The 22258-nt window shown below is 47.1% G+C and overlaps 1 protein-coding gene across 1 annotated transcript in view; it reads right to left on the bottom strand.

Moving 5' to 3' along the window:
• The window catches only part of zswim8 (zinc finger, SWIM-type containing 8), a 44943-nt gene extending 25073 nt beyond the window's left edge, over nt 1-19870 (bottom strand). Inside the window, exons 1-12 of the mRNA XM_034101146.2 lie at nt 18187-19870; nt 9497-9650; nt 9197-9291; nt 8799-8971; nt 8371-8478; nt 8156-8237; nt 7634-7754; nt 7200-7401; nt 6806-6981; nt 5394-6684; nt 4735-4866; nt 3851-4030 (exon numbers count right to left, since the gene is read on the bottom strand). Of these exons, the coding sequence (XP_033957037.1) occupies nt 3851-4030; nt 4735-4866; nt 5394-6684; nt 6806-6981; nt 7200-7401; nt 7634-7754; nt 8156-8237; nt 8371-8478; nt 8799-8971; nt 9197-9291; nt 9497-9650; nt 18187-18364 (2892 nt within the window). The 5' untranslated portion in view covers nt 18365-19870. The remainder of the gene's footprint in view (nt 1-3850; nt 4031-4734; nt 4867-5393; nt 6685-6805; nt 6982-7199; nt 7402-7633; nt 7755-8155; nt 8238-8370; nt 8479-8798; nt 8972-9196; nt 9292-9496; nt 9651-18186) is intronic.
• Nucleotides 19871-22258: the final 2388 nt, after the last annotated feature.

The following is a 22258-nucleotide window of genomic DNA, read 5'->3' as shown; positions in this document are numbered from 1 at the left end:
ACTGTAACTACGGGTTAAGCCGTAAGTACTGGCCATAGTTACTACTGTAACTACGGTTCTAAGCTATGTAAGTACTGGCCATAGTTACGACTGTAACTACGGTTCTAAGCCGTGTAAGTACTGGCCATAGTTACTACTGTAACTACGGTTTTAAAACATGCAAGTACTGGCCATAGTTACGACTGTAACTACGGTTCTAAGCCGTGTAAGTACTGGCCATAGTTACTACTGTAACTACGGTTATATGCCGTGTGAGCCCTGGCCATGGTTACTGCTGTAACTACAGCTCTGTGCTGTTCTCTTCTTTAGAAGCTAGTTATCTGGTCTTAAACATGTGTTATTTTACTTGATCTCGCTTGATCGTTAGCAGCAGTCGCTCGGCTAACGTCTTGCGTGTACAGTTAAGCTTCTTTATTTTACCCAGCTAGGTGAAGGCAGTGCTCTCGCTCCCTCTACCGGTAATGCGGATGTAGCTACATCCCTTTTTCTGTTCGGCGAGTAGTAGCACCGCTCTACTCTTCCCGTTCAGCAGGTAGCTGGTGAAGGCTGTGTTCCCGCACCCGCTCCCGGTTACGCTGCATCTGGCATTCGTCTCTAACTCAACCAGTGAAGGCAGTGTTCTCGCCCCTGCTCCTGGTAGACGCGGAACTGCCCTGTTTCTCCGTTAAGCAGGTAGCTGGTGCAGGCTGTGTTCCCGCACCCGCTCCCGGTTATGCTGCATCTGGCATTCGTCTCTAACTCAGCCGGCAGTGTTCTCGCCCCCGCTCCTGGTAGACGCTGAACTGCCGTGTTTATTAATCCAGCCAGGTGAAGGCAGTGCTCTCGCTCCCGGTAACGTGGGTGTAATTACATCCCTCTTTCTGTTCGGCGAGTAGCAGCAACTCTCTACTCTTTCCATTAAGCAGGTAGCTGGTGAAGGCTGTGTTCCCGCACCCGCTCCCGGCTACGCTGCATCTGGCTACCTACAGAATGGTTCATTCATGTAGCGCCTGTATGGCTTCTCTTGAGCCCGAGGACGGCCATGACCGCTACCCCTCCTGCCTCGGCCGCTTCTGGCGGTCAGTGGGGACGAAATTCGAGCATCTGAGGGAGGTTCTCACGGTAAACGCCTGCATGAGCTGTAGGACCGTTCAGGGTCAGCGGTCTGCCCAGGAGAGTGCGCGCCAGGTCAACGTGCTAGAGCTTCGGGCTGTGCAGTTTGCACTCACGCACTTTCTACCCCAACTGGGGGGCAAGAATGTGTGTGTTCCTTGGGGCCAGCATGTACGTCGTTGCTTAGACAACAGTCCCTTCTAGATAGTGGACGTTCTCACTCCACTCTGAATTTATGTGGCTGCGATTTCTGCTCGACATGTTCGGGTCGATGGCGCCACGGCGGGGTGCCACAGGTCGGTGTCCCTCTTTATGAGAGGGACTTTACGGCAGTGTCCCCCTAGCACCCTGAGGGCTCCGGCTTGGGACCTGCCCCTGCTGCCGGATGCCCCATCATCTCCTCCCTTCGAGCCCCTGGCCCAGGTGGGGCTTAGGTGGCTGCCTACGAAGGCAGCATTTCTGCTTGCCATAGCCTCAGGGAAGCGAGTCGGGGAGTTGCATGTCCTCTCCATAAACAATACATGCCTAAGGTGAGACTCTCAAGCGTTGCCCATAGGGCAAATGTGGCATTCCCGCCCGGGGTCCTTCCACAAACCCACTTCAATCAGCCTGCCCAGCTGGCACGCTTTGACATTCAGGAGTACAGCACGTCGAAGTTGCTGTGCCCTGGGGGTGCCCAAAGGGCGTATATCAAGGCTACGGCCTGTATACGGCAGTAGGAGCAACTCTGATTTTGCCCTGGCGGCACTAAAGGAGGTTAGGCCCTCTAACCAGTGGCTGCCCCACTGGGTTGTCGATACCATCTCACAGGCTTACGGGGCCAGTGGCCGCCCCCTGCCACTAGGCTGAGATGCCACTCTACAAGGAGCATCTCAACATATTGGGCTGCCTTGAGAGGGGTGCCCCTGGAGACCATCTGCGCCGCGGCGTCGTGGGCATCTTCTGGCACATTCTCCAGTTGTCATCAGGTCAATGTCACCACTCCCCATTCTTTGGGCGTGGTCCTTTTGCCGAGCTCTGCTGCTTCCAGTGGTGAGCAAGGGCTTGGATTCTTCATGACATTGTTGGTATAAGTCATCCAGTGCTTAAAGCACCGCCTCTGGCGGTCAGTAGGGACGAAATAGAACGATAGTTACGGCTGTAACTACGGTCCTATGAGTCCCGGATGACCGCCAGAGTTCCCTGTCACTCAGAATTCTTGTGTGCTCGCGAGATGATTCTGGGAACAGATCCTCTGTCGACACCGGCTGATATAGCCGGTGTCACGTGGGTCACAGGTGACTTTGTTGTTATTGGTACTCGAGCTGCGCATGCGCGCGATGGACATATCCAGTGCTTAAAAGCACCGCCTCTGGCGGTCATCCGGGACTCATAGAACCGTAGTTACAGCCGTAACTATCGTTCCCTCTTGTCAAATGTTCAATGTGTTGTGTTATTTAAAACACCTCATGAATAAGTCAACAGGTCTCATGATTAGGGTCAATCAAAGTCTCTAATGCGGCTTTCACACCAGCGCTTTTCAGTTTCTAGCTCCGAGCGGGAGCTTTTCTGGTTCAGCTCCGGTTTCCCTTTTCAGCTCCCGCTCTGTTCACACCACCCACTGGCGCCCCAGAGCTGCCCTTGCTGCGTCATGACGTCACCGTTTACATCGCTGATTTGCTCCCCAACCGCAACCATTACGGCGCTCACAACAACAACAACTGCGTCGGGTCGATGATCGTGTTGCTTTTAATCACACGAAGCCAGAATAAATTGAATAACGACTTCTCCAACCTTATGCTTTTCTCCAGAGTGCCGTGGTTCATTGTTTATTAATGTGTTTCTGCAGCATTTACCGACCGCTGCAGTGCTGCTCTTCCACGGGAGTTTATTCTCCCGTTAGCTCCCGGTTAGCTCACACTGCAGCGGCCGCTCTAAAGTATTCACTGTCCGACTCACACAAGCAGCTGATGCATATCCCCAGTTCCCTTAGCCTAAGTGAATGTGTGTCAGTCTGAATTGACACTGTTTGGTATCACAACGCTGTTATGAAAGTTTCTCTGGTATAAAACGGGTGATGTTGGCATAGCAACCGAAGCTAAACTGACTACTTGCATCCGATAGCTGCAATAATACAAAACAACACGTCTGCCTCTCTCCACAATGATCGATAACAGTGAACGGATGGTCAAAGTAAGGTACAAATAAACAGAATCACACGAAGCCTGGTTAGTGTTGCCTGACTTTATAAAGTGTGTTTATAGGCACTACTGCTTGTAGGCAGGCATAACATGACCCATGTTCAGGGGAGGTGGGTTTAGTTTCCTGCACGCCTCGACGTAAGAGAGACGTAAGCGACGTCGCCTCTTAGCTCCGAAGCTCTTGCCTCTGGACCGACAATTTTTTGGAGCTGGAAATGAAGCGGACTCCGGAGCTAAGAGCCGGCGCCGCTGCGGTGTGAACAGGAAAACCCGGCGCTTTTCAGGCTCTAGCTCCGAGCCGGAGCTGAAAAGGCGCTGGTGTGAAAGGGGCATATAGGGACATTACGGTAGAAACCCGTCAACCAGTCCCCCTGCAGTAGCCAGCAGGCCCTAAATGCTAGTGGATAAACAGCATTTACACAGGATTGGCCTTTATTGAATATACTTAGATAATAATGCATTCAAACCTTAATCTTTTAAAGCGTAATTATTTGATAACATATACAAATAACAATACAAGTTATTCTACAATCATTGAATGAATAGTTTGAGTGTTTATGTATGCGAGAGTGACAGACCTCCAGAGCTTTGGTGGAGGCCGGGGGTCTCTGCAGCTCCAGAGAGAACATGCCGGTGCAGAAGGCCAGGTTGTGGAGCTCCAGCCGCTCACTGAGGACGGTGAGGAGGAAGGCGGCCTTGGACAGCGTGTTGGTGGCTACCTGCGTCTGGCGGCTGGTCGACACCTTGCTCTTCTTACCCTGAATCCAACAACCAGGCAAATAATGAGGACATGGAACTACATTTGATGTCTGATATGCCTGTACAATTCAGAAAATATGCTAAATGACAGACTCTGGAAGCTTATCCCAACTAATTCACCCTCGCATGTCTGTGGTCTGCAGAGGTCTTCAAGTGTCTGTCTTTAAAAGCACTTGGAGCAACACTGGTTACGCAAACATCACACGTCAGAGATTGAATACGCTGAATTGCTGTGGACTTCGACAAAAAGTTGACATGTTTTTGGGTTGTAATGTTTCGGAATAATACGTGAACTCTCAATTCCATAAGTATTAATGATATATAATGAAAAATGTTATATTTGTATTGTCTGGAAGCCCGTTCTTACGCTTCCTGTATAGCTTATTGGGGTGTCCCATTTCACATGTTTCCATTATGGCTATGATTGTACCTGTATTTTTTATTTAACTGGTGAATAACTGATGATGATGATGATGATGATGATGATATGCAGATTAAAATATGAATGACTTTGTTTTAGTGAACATTTCATATGTTTTGCTCTTGTGCACAGTATAAAACCATGCTGATTTAAAGCAGATACAAATCTTGTGCCTTTCCTTAATAAAGAAAGGCTCAATATCCCCACTACTATTTAAGATGCTGACTGATGAGATTGGAAGATTGAGACTGTAGACAGAAGCCGGAGACAGACTGGATCTACCTTAGTCTGTGGCTGCTCCACCTTCAGGTCCGGAGGGTTGGCTAACAGGTCTCTGGCCAGCTCCACGGCCAGTCTGCACGCCTCATTGCTGTAGCCGTGAGCATAGAGGGCCTCCGCACAGGCAAACAGCACCTACACACACGCACACACACACACACACACACACACACACACACACACACACACAATGTAGTTACAGGAGATCAGTCACAGTTTTCGTTAACAAAATGAATTGACACTGCAGTGAAGACAGACGGACATGTAGACCTCAGGGCAAGCAACGTGCAATTCTAATGTGACTCAAACAAAAACCCTGTTGGAAGAGTGAATGCTTTGTCTCTCTGCAGGTGTTTTGGGTTGGCAACTTAAAAAGGCCCAAACTCAATTTCAATGGGGGCAGTGACTGAGGGAAACAGGATGTAAAGGTCCCGTGTCACGGCCATTTCTACTGATCATAATTCCATTGTTGAGGTCTACTAGACTAGATTGATATTGTGTTCCAAACTCACAAACAGCATCTCTGTATAGTGTGTGTGTTCACTCTGTCCTTAACGGCTTGTTGGAGCTCCTGCCCCCCCCCCTCCCGGAAAAGTTGTTGAATGTCTATGGATGAGGTTCTGGTGTATTGGCCTTGACTGTGAACACTCCTCCTGCCTTACCTCCATGCGATCCTCCTGCTCCAGCGGCTTCATCCCTGCGAAGATATCAGGCTCCTCCTCCTGGTGGCTCTCAGCCAGCTGTCTGTCTGCTCCCTCCTCCGAGGCAGCACTCAGGTAATACGCCTGGTAGTCGTCCTCACCCACAGGTTCTCCTCCTGCAGCTCCACCTGCTGCCTCTGCTGCCCCCCCACTCCCTGCTGCTGCTCCAGCGGGCCCCGCCTCTCTGCGGCCCCGTGCAGGCTTGGAGTTCTGAGTGGAGCCTGATGTCACCGTTGCGATTGAAGTGGAAGGCTGGTTACTGCCCGCGGAGTCTACATCTTCCTCTTTGTTCTGAACCGGCTCGACCTCCTGCTCTGCGTCCTTTTCTGCAGAGCTGGGCATGTCCATCACAACCACCACCGTCTCTTTGGGGGGGAAGCAGGGGGGAGCCGGCTCTGCAGCAGGGAGTGCAGCCGAGGCATGGCTCACACGCTTTGTTTCAAATATCTTGCTCCCCCCGTTGCTGTTGCTGTACTTACGCGAGTCCCGGAGCAGTGGGCTCAGGGAGGGAAGCATCTCAGGTGGAGGGGGGAGAAACTCAAAGGTGTTGCTCGCCTCTGCCCCCAGAGCCAGGCTGCAGCCATCATCCAGGCTGAGCTCGGCCAGGTCCGGCTCCAGGGAGCTGTCCTCACTGCTGGTTCTCCGCTTGGCACTGGCATGCTTACCACCTCCTACCCCACTCCCTCCCACAGGACCCCCTACAGAGGCCCCCTTCCCACCTCCCTGGGTCAGTTTCAGCTTCCCTCCAGAGGAGGAACCCGGCCCCTTGTACATGCACTTCCCTCCTCCATCTTCCAGGGACAGAGAGACACCCCCTCCCAGACGAACCAGCACCCCCCCCCCTCCGCTCACTGACAGCCCCTTCCTCTTGGTCAGTAAGGTCTCCTTGGGTCGTACTGCCACCTCCTGTTGGGACGGGTGACCTCTGCCTTTAAAATCCCCCTCTGCCCCGCCTTCAGTTCTGCCCTCCACTCCGCCTTCAGGGGTTTCTCCCCCCGATCCTGCAGCAGCTTTGACCCCTCTCTGGTGCAGCACTGCCCTGGACCAGCAGAAGGTGGCGCTCTTCTTATCAGCGCTGCAGTAGGTGATGCTCTCTAACGGGTAGGCCACCTCCCAGTTGAAGTAGCAGGACTCCACAGCAGGCTTGAAGCCCTGGAACAGTTTATCCAGAGACTTGCGGTGTTGTCCCCTCTTCACGATCTCGATGACCTTCAGGTGCCACTGCTTCAGTTGCCCGGCCAGCTCCAGACGCCTGGAACAGAGCACAACAGTCTCTGTGTGTTCACTCCATCTCAAATGTGTTGTCCAATGCAATCACTAAGTGGTGAATGCACTGAAAATACATGTATAGCCATTCATGTGCACATTCTGACCTGCAGGGGCTCATGGTGGGGTCAAGCACCGCCAGCCTCCACAGCACCACCATCTCATCACACATGCTGGCGCAGGCGTGAGCCGCCACCTCCGATTGGCCGTTGCTGCGCCCGGTGTGGCCACTGGCACTGCTGTGGGATGCCGAGGTCCGAACACTGTACCACCAGCTGATGATCTGAAACACAGCCAGAGGTCAGCGGTCTGGATTATTGCCATGTTGAATTTACATAAATAAATGTCATCGCTGTTGTCCATAATGTAACAGAGACCTCATGCATACTTAATGTTACCCTCTAGAGGAATCGTTTCTTTGATGTCAAGCCCCTATCATTAAATGCTCATGTGCGTGTTTGATCCTCCAGCAGCTGCAGCTGGCGTCACGTCAGGATGTACCTGTTCGTAGGTGAGGCACTGCTCAGTGAGAATCTCCAGCAGGGGGGCAGCATTGCTGTCCCGTCTCTTGAACATCTCCCTGACGATGGACAGAAGGTTCCAGATGCCTTCTGGCTCTCTGCCCCTCAGAGGTCGCAGGAGACACGCCCACTCAGCAGCGGCCGGTGGCTCCGTGGACGACAGGTACATAGAGTTTACATCACTGTGGATCACAAACACACACAACGGATTGTTGTCAAGTAAAACTGAAGAACAGATGAAGTAAGAATACTACTGCGCAAACAATGCAGATGAAGAAACCCTGTTTCCGCCAGGCAGAGCATAGCTAGCTACACGTGTGTGAAAGGGATTAGTGATGTGTTCAATGCTTATGATATTCCTAAAGCCTTGAGGAAATGAATGAGGGAAGATAATGTTAGAAGAGTAGTGTGTACCTGAAGACGACAGGTGAGGGCCCACAGAACTTGTGCAGAGTCTTTTTGATGTTGTCGCTGAGGGTGGACTCGTCCAAATACCAGGTGCTCTGGTCAGACGCTGAAGGGCCAGCTGTTGGGTCTACACACACACACACACACACACACACACACACACACACACACACACACACACACACACACACACACACACACACACACACACACACACACACGTCTTACTTAATTTAGTCCAGTTTACTTTACGAACATTTCTATTCCATGTTCACATTGCTGCACGTTGTTGAACTGTAGAGCTATCGGGGTTTTGAAAGAAAACCTCCTCTTTGCTCGAGTTACAGCAACATTTTGTTGATGGAAAACAGCTCTGAGATAAGTTGCTATCCAAACAATCCTCTCTATGGATACCATAGAGACACAGAACTAAAACAGACACTTCCTCTCCACATAAGTAACATCGCTGCCATCTAGCTGCAGGGGGTCCACTGATGAGATGTGCTTGCCACCCCGAGTGCTCTGTACCTGGAGCTCCACACACGGTGTTGATGGCAGTAGACTGAGAGGACAGCAGCTCATCCAGCAGCCGCTGAGCCGTGGGGAGAATCTGGATAAACAAAACTGAATGAATACCAGGTCTGCTTTTTCAAATCTATGATGTATGCATCACAGATATCATACTTTCAATTTGCTCAATAGTTTGGATTATAAAGTCAACAGCTTCAGAACATGGACAGTACCTGCTGAGGCAGCTCACTGATGAGGTACTGAGCAAACTTCTGCAGCTGGTCCCGCTGCAGCCGGGACAGAGACTCAGAGACAGGTGCCCTCAGACACACTGCTGATGCCTGCACGCACGCACGCACGCACGCACACACACACACACAGATCAGCAACATTAAAATAAAATCAAAAAACCTTTCCACTTAAGAAACATGTATTTGCTTTTTTTCCATGTTTCCTAAATATATATGTGTGTCAATAGTTGTTCTGATGCTCATGAGAAGAGACTTATCCTTGAATTCTCCTCTGAGGATGCTGCTGCCAGATGCATCCTGTAGTCTATTAATCATTCGTTTGGCTTTACTGGGATAAAAGGACTGATCACTTGATGTCATGGAACTGGGATGCAGTCAAATGTATTGTGTTCGTGTGGACAGAAGCTCACATTATGGATCCTGAAGAGGCACAGGGCCACCACATGGGCGCACCATTTGGCCCCAGCGCCACAGGTGCAGCTGCAGGAAGTGATGCGGCAGCGATCGAACATGACCGCCACATTGTAGGCGCCTTTGGACTGCCCCGACTGGTTGGACACCACTGTGGCACTGAGGTGGAAGCCTAGGGCAGACGGGTCAACACAGAGTTAGAGCAGACCACAGAAAAGGGCTGAACAAAGAAACACAAACGTATATCTATTATCTTTATTTGATATTATTATATTACTCTCGCCGTACATTACATCATTACAAGCCACACACACACACGGTCGCTCAGTCAAATGTAATAGACAACAAAGTATTCTGAGTTGAATCGACAGCAGGTATGAGAGCTGAAAACGCCCACCGATCTGCAGGGGGTCTTTGACGGCTCGGATCCTGTAGAGCTGCTCTCCACGCTGGAACTCATCCGGACTCCCGTTAGCCAGGCAGGAATACAACCTGCAGCAGCAGGAAAGAGACGTCATGTTAACTTCTCCAAGTGGGTTGGGTTAGGAGTGGAGGGTTCTTTTCAGCACAGCACAGTAAATCATTCAAACACTTCAGTTAATGAGTCAAACTTATTCATTGTTCTTCAAATATCAATAGTTGCCAGGATTGTCAGAAAGCATATCCCCAACGAGAGGCAAAGAGAGGAGCCTCTCACCTGATGTCCTCTTCATTCTCGGGGAAGCTCCAGTAGGCGATGCGGAGCTGGAGCTGCTCTGGGACGGGGGGGTAGACCTTCTCCACCACCTCAAACGGGATGTGGAACGCTACCTGCTTCGCTGACAGCTCCACCAGAGGAATCACCTGGCCGTCTGAGGAAGAGAGGAGAGGAGGATCAGCTCCACCAGCCTCGGGAGCAAGGACTGCAGCGAGTGCTTCACTCACTAGTGTCACTGTCTTAAGGCTGCAGGGCGAGTGCCTGACAGAAGGGTACAGACTCACTTCACAGGCAGGCTGTCACTGTGCTGAATGGGACTACAGTACACTCACACAGCTGCACCTTCATCACTGCAAACAAGACGTCAATCTTCATTCATTAAAATAAAAAATAACAAAAACAACAATACAAAAATAATAATAATGGTCTCATTTTACAAACGGTCAAAATATCCTCAAGATTTCAGTGAAAGAAAGACAGATGGCTGCGAATGGAAACTAGAGGTTTTCATGGGTCCAAACCGTGACCTCAGCTAGGTCCATATTAGTTTCAGAATCGGTTTTGGCAAGGTCCCTTTGTATTTACTTAGTTAAGTTAGTGTGTTATTATGCCTAGTATCCAAGAAGATCTAAGGCGATAATCATCACCGCCTGCATCATCTACTGTGCACAACATGATGACAAAGAAAAAGACAGTTTGAGGTAGAACAGGCTTGCTGTTCAGGTCCGCCTCATTTTGGATCAAGTCTCATTCTTCTCTGTGTTTGGATCCAGTCTGAAGAAAGTTCTTGGGTTTGCTTTCAATCGGGTTTCTTTGTTTTCAATATGTATTTGTGCGTATTATGTGTGTGTGCGTGCGTGGGTGTGTGTGTGTTTCTTGGCTCTCAGATTACAGACCTCTGTGCTCTGGTGATCTCCATCATCAGAGACCTTAACATATCAAAGCAGACAGAGAGAGCCATTGACATGTGGCCACACTACAGTGTTGGTATATGGTGAGAAACTGGGACTATCTGACTGTCAAGAGCTAAAACCTGTGGAGAAGGGGGTTGCTGGGTAGCAACAGAGCCCATCTTGCTAGCCTATGACTGGCTGCTGCAGGTGAATGACAGTAAGCTGTCCACCAATCAGCTGCAAGCACAGAGGGAAGCCACTGACAGCTGTGTAGCTGCTGGCAGAGAGCTGAAGACTCTCCCGCTCCCTCTTTACACTGGCTCACCAGCTGAGTCTTGGACAGATAACAGTGACATGTGAGGTGATCGGGTGATAACAGAGCTGCCAACTCCAGTAGGTAGAAGTTCATAGATTTCAGTTCACTTAACAATTTAAAGGTCATGTTTTTGTTGTTTTGTTTTTAAGTCCAACAAACTGTTGTTTTAAAATATCTAAAAGACCATTTTTTTATTACCCGATTATACATTCATTTTAACCAGACACATATAAAAAACCTGCCACATTATCTTAAATGTTAATCCACACTCTGCATGGAATTAACATATTGAGCTTGGTTGCGGACAACAGGTAAAAAGCTGTAATGCTGCTACTGTCGTCTTCACAAGCTGCTCCAGAAAAGTGCCAGCATTTTCATTTAGCAGCACTACCAATTTCCACCACCTGTTGGGTTTTGGTGATGGAGGTGTGAAATATAACTTTAAGTCAAACCTCTTGCTTCTGCGCCAAGTCTTATTTTCATCAGAGCAACCCACACAGCTACTCTCACAGCTACTCTCCCTCTATGCCAGGGGTGCCCAACCAGTCGAGGGGAGATTCCCAGTCGATCGCGAGATGTGTCTAAAAATAGAACAACAATATTCTGTTTTATCATTAATGTCCTGTAACATTATCTTCCTGTGCCAGAATAATGTACTTGAACGCATCAAAGCTTTGTGATTGGCCGGCGTGACCCCATGTGTCGGGGCGTGGCTGGTGGGCAGTGGGCACTATTTCGCTGACGTTGTCCGTGTCAACAGGAGTGACAGTCACACAGTCACACACACAAGACCGCAATTAAGACCGCAATTATGGCAGAAGCAAACAAGCCCCAAATATATAATGTTCACTCCGAGTGGGAGGATGATTATTTTTGTATGTATTCCAATTCAAAGTCCATCTGTCTCATCTGCAATGCGAGCGAGGCTTTATCGAAGAAGGGTCATTTAGGAGCGGCATTTCAAAACAGTGCACAAACGCTACGAGACGGAATTCTCTCCTAATTCTGCCCTATGCTCCAAAAGGGGAGGGGCCTGAGAGGACAGCTAAAGGGGAGGAGCCTGAAAGGACGGCTAAATGCACAGCAGTCCATTTTCACCAGGCCCAACAACAAGAGCAAGGCTGCTCCAGAGCATCTTATCGTGTCAGTCACGTTCTTGAGAAACACATGAAGTCTTTCAAAGACGGCGAAGTTGTGAAAGAAGCATTCCTGGAGGCTGCCGGCGCGCTTTTGGGGGACAGTAAAAAATAACAGCAGCATTTCAACAGGTTTTTGATATAATAAAAACTCAAGTTAGATACCGTTATTAATCAGCTAAGTTTTAGTTTGTTTGAACTTATTCATTATAATCATTGTACAAAATGGTATAAGAATGCAAACTTAAATTGATTATAGTCTATTATCAATTCAGGTTCAGAAACTAGTGTTGCTTGCATCCTATTTTAAAGGCATTTCTTTTTATAATCTACTAAAATGCAACAAAAAAGGTTTTGATTCTATTAATTTTGTCTCTTTTATTGCACGTTGGCAGCAGATTCCTGAGTAGCTTCAGATCTGAGTTGTCTTATTAGTAAGCCTCATTTATACTTTTGTTGCAACACTATTTTTATATAATGGCAAAGAAAGGGTTCAGAGTCTTTTCTTTGTCCCCGTGTCATATGTGGCAGCACTGTTCAATGTTTCTTGAAAACATCACCCACTGTAGTGACGTGTGCATAAACTCCAACTCTGTATCAACAACACTGTTGTGTGACTTCAGTTAGATACTTGTATGTGTGTAGATTAGAAATAGGTGAGATAAAGGATCTGCAGTATTTTATGAAGTATTAATCGTACAAAGGTCAGTTTTATACAAGTAGAAGTGTGTATTCACCTGGTAGTAATGGCTACGCCTCTCTATTTGGACTGGTAGATCTCGGCAGACTGGCTACTTTAAAAGTAGCTCTCGGTTCAAAAAGGTTGGGCACCCCTGCTCTATGTAAAGGTAATGAGTGAAAACAGATGCTGTCATTTCACTGCTAATATTTCGGATTCTTAGGTTTCGCCAATCACATTAACATTAAGAAGACTGTGCATTGTTTTAGCTCCAACGAGCCGTATGTTGGTCAGCCAAGCAGACAACTACATCATGTAATTGGAGATGAATGATTACCGGCAACATATTTGTTCCAATAGAAAATCCATTGAGGATTGATGTCCCGTCAGTCTGGAGGCGGACGAGTGACAGGCTAACACTTCAACACCTTTATATTTCATGCAGCAGCTACGTGTACTGCTTTGGCTTTTTAACATAACAGCTGTCTCCTTTGACAGCTGACGTCAGCCTCATCAGCATCATCGTTGTGCTGTGATGAAGTGTTCCCACAGATGTACACTTATTGACTGACGGGTACCATTGACTTAGAGTTCCATCTTCTCGGTGGACCGCCTGAGAACACAGATATTTTATTTTACCGCCCTTTTTTCGAACTGATAAAGAAGAGAAAATCGTAACTTTTAATCTAATTCTCATCATATTATGTGGTATCATTCCAATTGGCACCCAACCACTAACTTGGCTGAAATGAGCTTCTTAATACAGATGTATCAGAATCTGCAGAAATGTTGTTCTATGTGTCAGAAAAGTACAGTGTAAAGTGTTTCTTAACCCTATGCATTACAGGAATTAAAAACATTGCTTGTGGCTTGACTATTTATCTTATTATCTTTTATTCTTCTATATTGCTGAGGAATTGAAACTTCAGTTCCATTCATCATCACAGTTAAAGGTGGGGTATGTAATTTATTTCAGATACACTTGTTGTTACATTGCATGGAATGCTCTTAACATCCCGATAGCAGTGAATATCTGAAGTGCTTTGACAACACATCCATAAAAAAAATGTCATCTGTGGAAGCTGTAGGACTGTAGAAAGCACGACCAATCATCTGAGCCGGCCCGCTAAAGTAACTGGATGTCCTACCTGCCTGTCAGCCTTCCATCTGTGCACAAACTTATCTCGTGCCCTCATTGGTCATGTGCGCGTTCGTGTGTGTTGGAGGAGGGGCTCTGTAAGGAAGTGGCAGATTTTTTCAAATTCTAGCGCACTCAAGATGGTTTCTCCAAAATGACCCACCCCACCTTTAAGTAGACTGTCCAGATAAAGCCCCTTACGCCTTACTTTTACTTTGTCATATTGGGCTGTATAAATAATAAAGAGTTGACCTAACTGACTATTTTCTTATTTTCTCCAAGTCGTCCAACACCTCCCCCTTTGCCAGACCTCTGCTCCTCCGTGGGTCTGCAGACATCAAGGCCTGCTGAGCTTCCGTAGGACACAAAGATGTTTTATTAGTCTTCTGCTTCAGTTCAGAGTGTCCTCGGTCTCAACTGTGCTGCTAGCATTATGCCACTCATACACAGCAGACAGAGTGGAGGCAACAGCAGGAACACATGTGCATTCATTCAAAATCTAAAACCTTCCTGCATGGCGGTGCCGAGCTGTCGGTGTGTTTGTTTGTAACCACTGTGAAACAATCACAAAATAACCATTTATTCTTCCAATTCACTGCCTTCCTCTCGCAAAAGCTATACATTTTGTTCATTCAAACTCTAGCTCCACCACTATTGCTCCCTTGCTCCCTCCCTCCTCCTCCTCTCCCTGAGTTGACTACAGCTAGTAGTACACAGCAGTGGTGAAACGCTCCTGTTAAGGTGACTGAGAGCAAGAACTGTGTCTAGTTTGTGGAGTAGTCGACTTCCCCGGCCCCGCACATGTGCTTCCTCAGGCATGTAACGCTGGTGGCAGCCAACGGGCATCAGTCCTGCTTGGCTAACCGACACTACTTCATGTCCCTTTGGCTAACCGACACTACTTCATGTCCCTTTGGCTAACCGACACTACTTCAGGTCCCTTTGGCTAACCGACACTACTTCAGGTCCCTTTGGCTAACAGACACTACTTCAGGTTCCTTTGGCTAACCTACACTACTTCAGGTCCCTTTGGCTAACCGACACTACTTCAGGTCCCTTTGGCTAACAGACACTACTTCAGGTTCCTTTGGCTAACCTACACTACTTCAGGTCCCTTTGGCTAACCGACACTACTTCATGTCCCTTTGGCTAACCGACACTACTTCAGGTCCCTTTGGCTAACCGACACTACTTCAGGTCCCTTTGGCTAACCGACACTACTTCAGGTCCCTTTGGCTAACCGACACTACTTCAGGTCCCTTTGGCTAACCGACACTACTTCAGGTCCCTTTGGCTAACAGACACTACTTCATGTCCCTTTGGCTAACCGACACTACTTCATGTCCCTTTGGCTAACCGACACTACTTCAGGTCCCTTTGGCTAACCGACACTACTTCAGGTTCCTTTGGCTAACCTACACTACTTCAGGTCCCTTTGGCTAACCGACACTACTTCATGTCCCTTTGGCTAACCGACACTACTTCAGGTCCCTTTGTCTAACCGACACTACTTCAGGTCCCTTTGGCTAACCGACACTACTTCAGGTCCCTTTGGCTAACCGACACTACTTCAGGTCCCTTTGGCTAACCGACACTACTTCAGGTCCCTTTGGCTAACCGACACTACTTCAGGTCCCTTTGGCTAACCTACACTACTTCAGGTCCCTTTGGCTAACCGACACTACTTCAGGTCCCTTTGGCTAACCGACACTACTTCAGGTCCCTTTGGCTAACCGACACTACTTCAGGTCCCTTTGGCTAACCGACACTACTTCAGGTCCCTTTGGCTAACCGACACTACTTCAGGTCCCTTTGGCTAACCGACACTATTTCAGGTCCCTTTGGCTAACCGACACTACTTCAGGTCCCTTTGGCTAACCGACACTATTTCAGGTCCCTTTGGCTAACCGACACTACTTCAGGTCCCTTTGGCTAACCGACACTACTTCAGGTCCCTTTGGCTAACCGACACTACTTCAGGTCCCTTTGGCTAACCGACACTACTTCAGGTCCCTTTGGCTAACCGACACTACTTCAGGTTCCTTTGGCTAACCGACACTACTTCAGGTTCCTTTGGCTAACCGACACTACTTCAGGTTCCTTTGGCTAACCGACACTACTTCAGGTTCCTTTGGCTAACCGACACTATTTCAGGTCCCTTTGGCTAACCGACACTACTTCAGGTCCCTTTGGCTAACCGACACTACTTCAGGTCCCTTTGGCTAACCGACACTACTTCAGGTCCCTTTGGCTAACCGACACTACTTCAGGTCCCTTTGGCTAACCGACACTACTTCAGGTTCCTTTGGCTAACCGACACTACTTCAGGTTCCTTTGGCTAACCGACACTACTTCAGGTTCCTTTGGCTAACCGACACTACTTCAGGTTCCTTTGGCTAACCGACACTACTTCAGGTCCATCCAGCAGGAATGAGTATTGAGCCAAGGCACATTATGACAGTCATATTGCTTGTTCAGATGTAATCTTGTAAAAGGACATTTTAAGCGAAGAGCTTTTTAATACAATCGATATTAGATCTCATATGATTTCACTTCCTAACACTAGCTCTGAGCAACTAATAGTGCATAATTAAAACTACTATTGTCAAGAAATGTTTTCATTAAAGCATATATTTAAATAAAATAACATTTATTTGTAATTATGTATTTTTATGCAAATAACCACAATAGAAATGAGGATAACGTTTTTTTGTTTTATCTTTACAAAGACTTTTATCTTTTACAAAGGTGATTTTATTTCTCAAGGTGGTTAAGGGGAGGTTGGTGAAAAAGTGAATCTGTAATGTATGTATATACCATACCAAGAACAATTGGTATCAGCGGATGGCTCATTGACGATGTGCAATCGGTTTCAGCCTAACAAACATGAACAGCTCTACTTTACTCTAAACTCATCAAGGCCCAAGCCAAGTCATCTAGTCTTGCTTGAGACCTGCTAACTAAAGGATGAAATTAAAGGGGGATGGGCCATGAAGTTAGCAACACTTAAGCACAGGCTCACTTAAGGTGGACTGACCTTAAATGTGCTATTCTCATTAAGAGACACGGCACTCATCAGAGTTTGTGCTGCTACTTTCCAACCTGATCTCAAACATGTGGCCATCTTAAATCTGAAAGAAATGTACAGTACATCCGTATCTGTCACAGAGCAACTGACATATAAATCCTTGGTGCACACAGCAACATGTGTTCAATTTCCTGTCCCGCTTGTGCTTTTAAATATTGCAGTGAGTTTAAATCTGTGGAGCCACAGGCAACAGATGTTCACTGTAGTTCGGATAAACCTCAAGCCCTCCAACATAACCCTTTCATACTCCAGCCTCCATTATGCAGCCCCCGGTGAGGAGGAGGGTCATGATGGAGTGTCAGCTGACTCGCTCATATAGACTCCCCCCGCACAGGGTGGGCTACTGTGTCTGACTGAATTAAGTCATATAAACAGTTTGAAAAGAACAGGCCCAGTGACCTATGCAAGGCATGTAGCATGTTTCCCAGCCATACAGAATAAGAAGTGCATGTGACATGACACTCTGGGACTTCATACCACACACATTCATAACAACGGCTGTAAATCTATGATCATTTATAGAGCATTATATCCTTGATACTTTGCTTTGCCTTCTTCAGCACTTAGGTTCTATAAATGCTCAGTAGTGCATAAACAATTTGAGCTTAGTAGAAAAGGGTCAGTTCTAGATGCACCTTCCAGGATCAAGCCACCATTCTCCCTGAAAGCCAGTAGGAAACACTGATTGTGATGCGTCTACGCCTGACAAGACAAGGTGTCATAGTTGCTCACTTGGTGACTTTTTTCACTTCAACTTGGTTCATTTCAAAATGTTCCACACTAGTTGACACCACAACGCAGTATACACATGTAAGTCCTGCTTTTTGTCTCTTTAGTTGATTTTTCTTCTACACAGAAACACTGATCTATCCAACAGATCGTCAATGTTAAGATGATTGTGTTACCGTTATACCACAGTTATCGTGGGCATTGATTTGATCAGTATCATATTGGGAGTCACTCTGTGATGCCAGCCCTACCTTAGTGGTGATCTACCTGTAGCCAGGGGGTTCCACATTTCCATAACACAAAAGCAAATGATTCAAATACAAGAAAAATGGCTATTTGAGATTGTGACTGGAGTATTGGTTTGTTGGCCTACTGAAACCTAAAAACTGCCCCCCATGCTTTTGCTTCAATGCAAATAAATTCAGTTACTAATATATACATTTTGCTTTGTACTAACAAAGCCAACTGGTTCGGGTAGCTCCAGTGTTTGCAATATTACCACAATAACCAGTAAGCCTCTATTGTATCATTCCAACTTATCTGTCTTTTAGAGTTATATCATTATAAGTAGATGTTACATATTTTCTCCGAGAGGTTATACATGCTATGTAATTTAAACTTATGTTAACTGACTTCAGTTCTGCACAGTCACTAAGAACATTCACGCAATATCTAAGTGTTCCAAATAATTACGAATGTGTGTCCACCAACCTCTGATCTTGACAGTGGGGGAGTTGGGTCCAGCGGACTGCTTCCTCCAGCCCCTCCAGTTCTGACAGAGGCTCTCGGCCTCTGAGATGAAGGAGCACAGAGAGTCTTCTTCGAACCGGTCCGAGTCTTCGAAGGAGAACCTCTCCCCATCCTCCCACTCGGCAAACATCAGTTCCATTACATCCACTTGTTAACGGCCCGGAGTCCAGGGGACTGCGACCTGAGGCCACGGCCTTTCTTCAGAGCAGGAATGAAGGGGAAACCCGGCGGACTGTGTCCAACAGTCGGGGAGAATCAGAGTCTGAAGACTGGGGGAGGGGAGGCCACTAGCAACCAAAACACAGCTGAGAGGCTTACCGCTGGGCCGCACAGCTACATAATACAACTGGCCATGCAGTGATCTCCTCTGAATAGTCTGTAGGAAAATATGCACAAACAACTACGATTAAAAAGTATCTTTAAGTCAATTATCCTTTGTTAAGATGTGGTTTTTTTTACTTATTTGAAGCAAACAACTAGTTTAGATGTATCGCGGCTCTGTCCATGCTGCCAGGCTGAGCTGTGGCTCCAGCCTGAGGGAACTGAGGCCCTATGCTCTGTTCACTGACACAGCCAAGTGTTTTTACTCTCACAAATAAAACAAGAGTAAAGTTTTACTATGCAAAACTACAAATGTCCACCCACTAACGGTATGCAGGCATGAAGGCGGGTACAACGAATAGCTGGCTAGGAATGGCAATGTGATTAAATCTTCCAAAAGTTATTTTCCATCATCCTCGTCCTACTCTGTCTATCCACCAGACTCCCCGGGTCACTGGATGTACTGTTGTAGCATTAACAGTTACGCCAGTCCTTAACGTGCTTACTCTTATTTCAAAGATACATATGTTTTACTAATCCATGTGAAAAACACACGTAGCATTAGTAACATCGTTGTTCTACATGTACTGCGCGAGTTTAGTGTTATTATGCTGGGCTGCAAATAACATTTCACCGTTAGCTAATTATGCTAATAGCGGCATCGTCTGATAACACAAAAGGCTGTCATCGACTGCGAACAACTATATTGAGGGTATATGTTTTCTGACCCGACGTCCAGTGTGTTTAGAGCGGTCCACCTTCGCCCTGCTCCCGTAAACTGCCTTATATTAGCTAAGCCTTGTGTATTAGCACCAGTCCAGAGAGCTAGCCCCCAATCGGCTAACCTGAGCTAGCTTGAGTAGCTGTTTGTTTACATGTACTAGTGATGATAACGCTTTACACCTTTCGAACTCCTGTCGTAGACGCTTATTTATATTGCATATCTTCTAGACTTTTGCATTTTCATAGGCAACAAACGGTTCATTTCTCGGCATTAACCCTCCCCTCCTAGCTCGATGTTGTTCTGTCTTTGTATTAGTATGGGAGCCTCCTCTCTGACGTTTGAAGCTGACAGCGATATATTCCTCCTTCAGCTTGCTGCTCAAGTCCTGATGAGTCCTTCACATCTCCTCCAGCCCGACGGACACCGGCTGTCCTGGCGTCTAATCAAACGTCTCTGCCTCCAAATGACACCGGGATCCCCAGATGATTTCCCGTATTCCTGTCGTCCAGGATCTATTACTCTGCCGGAGGAAGATGGCTCACCTCTCGTGCAGCTCCTCCTCCACCAGCTGATCACAGCTTCCGGCTGCCAGCTCTGCACAGGCACTAGGGTTGCGGTCGGATAATCCAAAAATCAGCTCCTAACGTCTAACCCATAGACTGTCTAACCCTAGTCACGGGGTCAGTGGCGTTTCTATTTGTGCAAAAGTGGTGGGGCACAAAAAACTTAGATGTCTATTATAAGCTTCTGCAGTGAGGTTCATGGCTGCTGAGGCTCTGACTCTTCAGGTTTACAAATATTATATTTTGACCTAAATCAAAATATAATATTATTTTCAAAAGCTTTTTTTGTCTGATGCTTCAATTAATTTTAACAGACAGTTCAACAGAAGGATACCCACAACATTTAATTTGATCATTTAAATATAGAATTGTTCTCTCTTAGTAAGATCCCATTTTCAATACAATTGCAGTCTTACATGAAGATGAAGTCCATTTGCCTATCCTTCTGGACAAAAATCTCTATTACTTTTTGTAAAAGTCCTCCTATCTTCTTGTAGTTTCAAAAGTCTATCATAAATCTAATCGATATATTTATGATTCGAAAATGATAAAAGTAGGATATTATCCGGCTGAACAAAACATACATTTATCTAACAGGTACGTTTCCCACAGATCTTATTTTGAGCTATTTTCTAAAATCCTATGGAGAAATCTCATTGCTTTTTTGTGGAGGGAAACCATGCGCAGCCTAGTTCCAGGTTTTAGGACGCGTCTCTCTCCTCCTCTTCACACACCACACTTTTCGCGGAACACGTACTTACAGCCAATCAGCTCTGAATTATGTGAGATGACATGTGGTGGGGATGGCAGCACTATGACCCTATGGTCATTATGTTTTGCCACACACATTAAATAGGAAAATACTCTGAGCATGCGCAGTGTAGTTTTTACAGTCACCGTTCACTTAGACAGTGAGAGGGAGGGGCAGGATCGGGTTTTGTCCCACATGGCTCTAAACAGCTCAATAGGCACACACTGTAGACACTAATTAGAAGAACACATCCTAAAACAGCAATGTACAGATGAATCAGATGATTAAACATGATCTTAAAATATATTTTATATATATTTTAATTTATTTTTTGCATTTTGTTGTAATCATTATTTAATTATGTAATACTTTATGCTGACACTAGGTGGGGCTGTGCCCCTAATGACCAGTCGCCACTGCACGGGGTTAAGGGATAGTGGATAGTGTTAGGAGATATAAATGTTAATTAGGCCGCATTTCCAAAAATCTCCTCGCGTCCCTACACAAGCCATTATCTTACAGGAAGGAAACCCAGAACCTACAAGTAACCGTTTAACAATAATCCACTTTAATGGTAATATACAATGCAATACAATCAAGTACAATCAATACAGTACAAATTACATACAGTTCTGTGGGATCCCACATTTACCTGATACTCACGTGAGCCAGCCAGCCAGCCAGCCAGCCAGCCAGCTAGCCAGCCAGAGGAGAAAGAGAGCGAGCACACAACGGGGTTCCTGTCTCAATCCTTCGCTGACCAGAGGAGGAGTTATCTGCGCCCCCCCTTCCAGACCAGTGATTGGCTGCCCAAATTAGTATCCACAGCTCACATCTTAAGTTCCCAGGCCCCAAACACAGTTCACAGTTTTCTCACCCAAATCATTTTCCCTTTTTAAGCATCTTGATAGTTTACTAACCTGAATACATACAAATATTTCTTTACAATTCCCTCTTTTGCACTCTTAAAAAAGAGAGTGCAATTTACACAAGGCACTTGCAAAAAACTGCATCCTTGTCTGCTGAGTCTCCATACTTTTTATTCTCAGTGTCCACAGTGAAGGGCACTCCGTCCAGGCTCTCGTTGCAGATGACGCAGCGGAAGCAACCGGGGCGGTAAGACTTCCCCAGGGCCTGCCGGCCTGCATGTCCCTGATTAGATGTCCACCTGCGTTGCACTTGTCTGCAGACTGCTGGAACCCAGAGTACAGAAAGTCCTCTTCACAGAAAACCCTTCCTGCGTCATAGTAGAACGCCTTCCCTCTCAGCCTTCGACTACAGGCGCTGCAGGTGAAGCAGCTGTCATGGTAGAGGCTGCCCATAGCTTGGCAGGCCTGGCTGGCTCCATACACCGTCTTGTTGCACTTAACACACACTCCTGTTTCAGCGGAGAGTGGAGTCCCCTGTGCCATCCTGGCTTGCCGTGTCTTTGTCCCCTCTGATCCGCTGACGGCGGCTTCCGAGTCGATGCTGAATAGATGTCCTCCCGATCTTCCTTCTCCGGTCCGATGATGATGCCTCCCGGGACGACTGCTGGATGGATGATGGATGTCCTCGAGGTCCTTCTCCTCCAATCCGCTGATGACAGCAGCCGAGTCGACCTCCATGACGAGAGCCAGATCTGTCCTGATGTCGTCTAGGGTCCTCGCAGGTGTTTTCCCCCGCCGCACACTG

The sequence above is a fragment of the Pseudochaenichthys georgianus genome, chromosome 15 (genome assembly GCF_902827115.2).
Source record: "Pseudochaenichthys georgianus chromosome 15, fPseGeo1.2, whole genome shotgun sequence".
NCBI lineage: Eukaryota > Metazoa > Chordata > Actinopteri > Perciformes > Channichthyidae > Pseudochaenichthys > Pseudochaenichthys georgianus.
The sequence above is the reverse complement of the archived record's forward strand: the minus strand, read 5'-3'. Positions and strand labels throughout refer to the sequence as shown.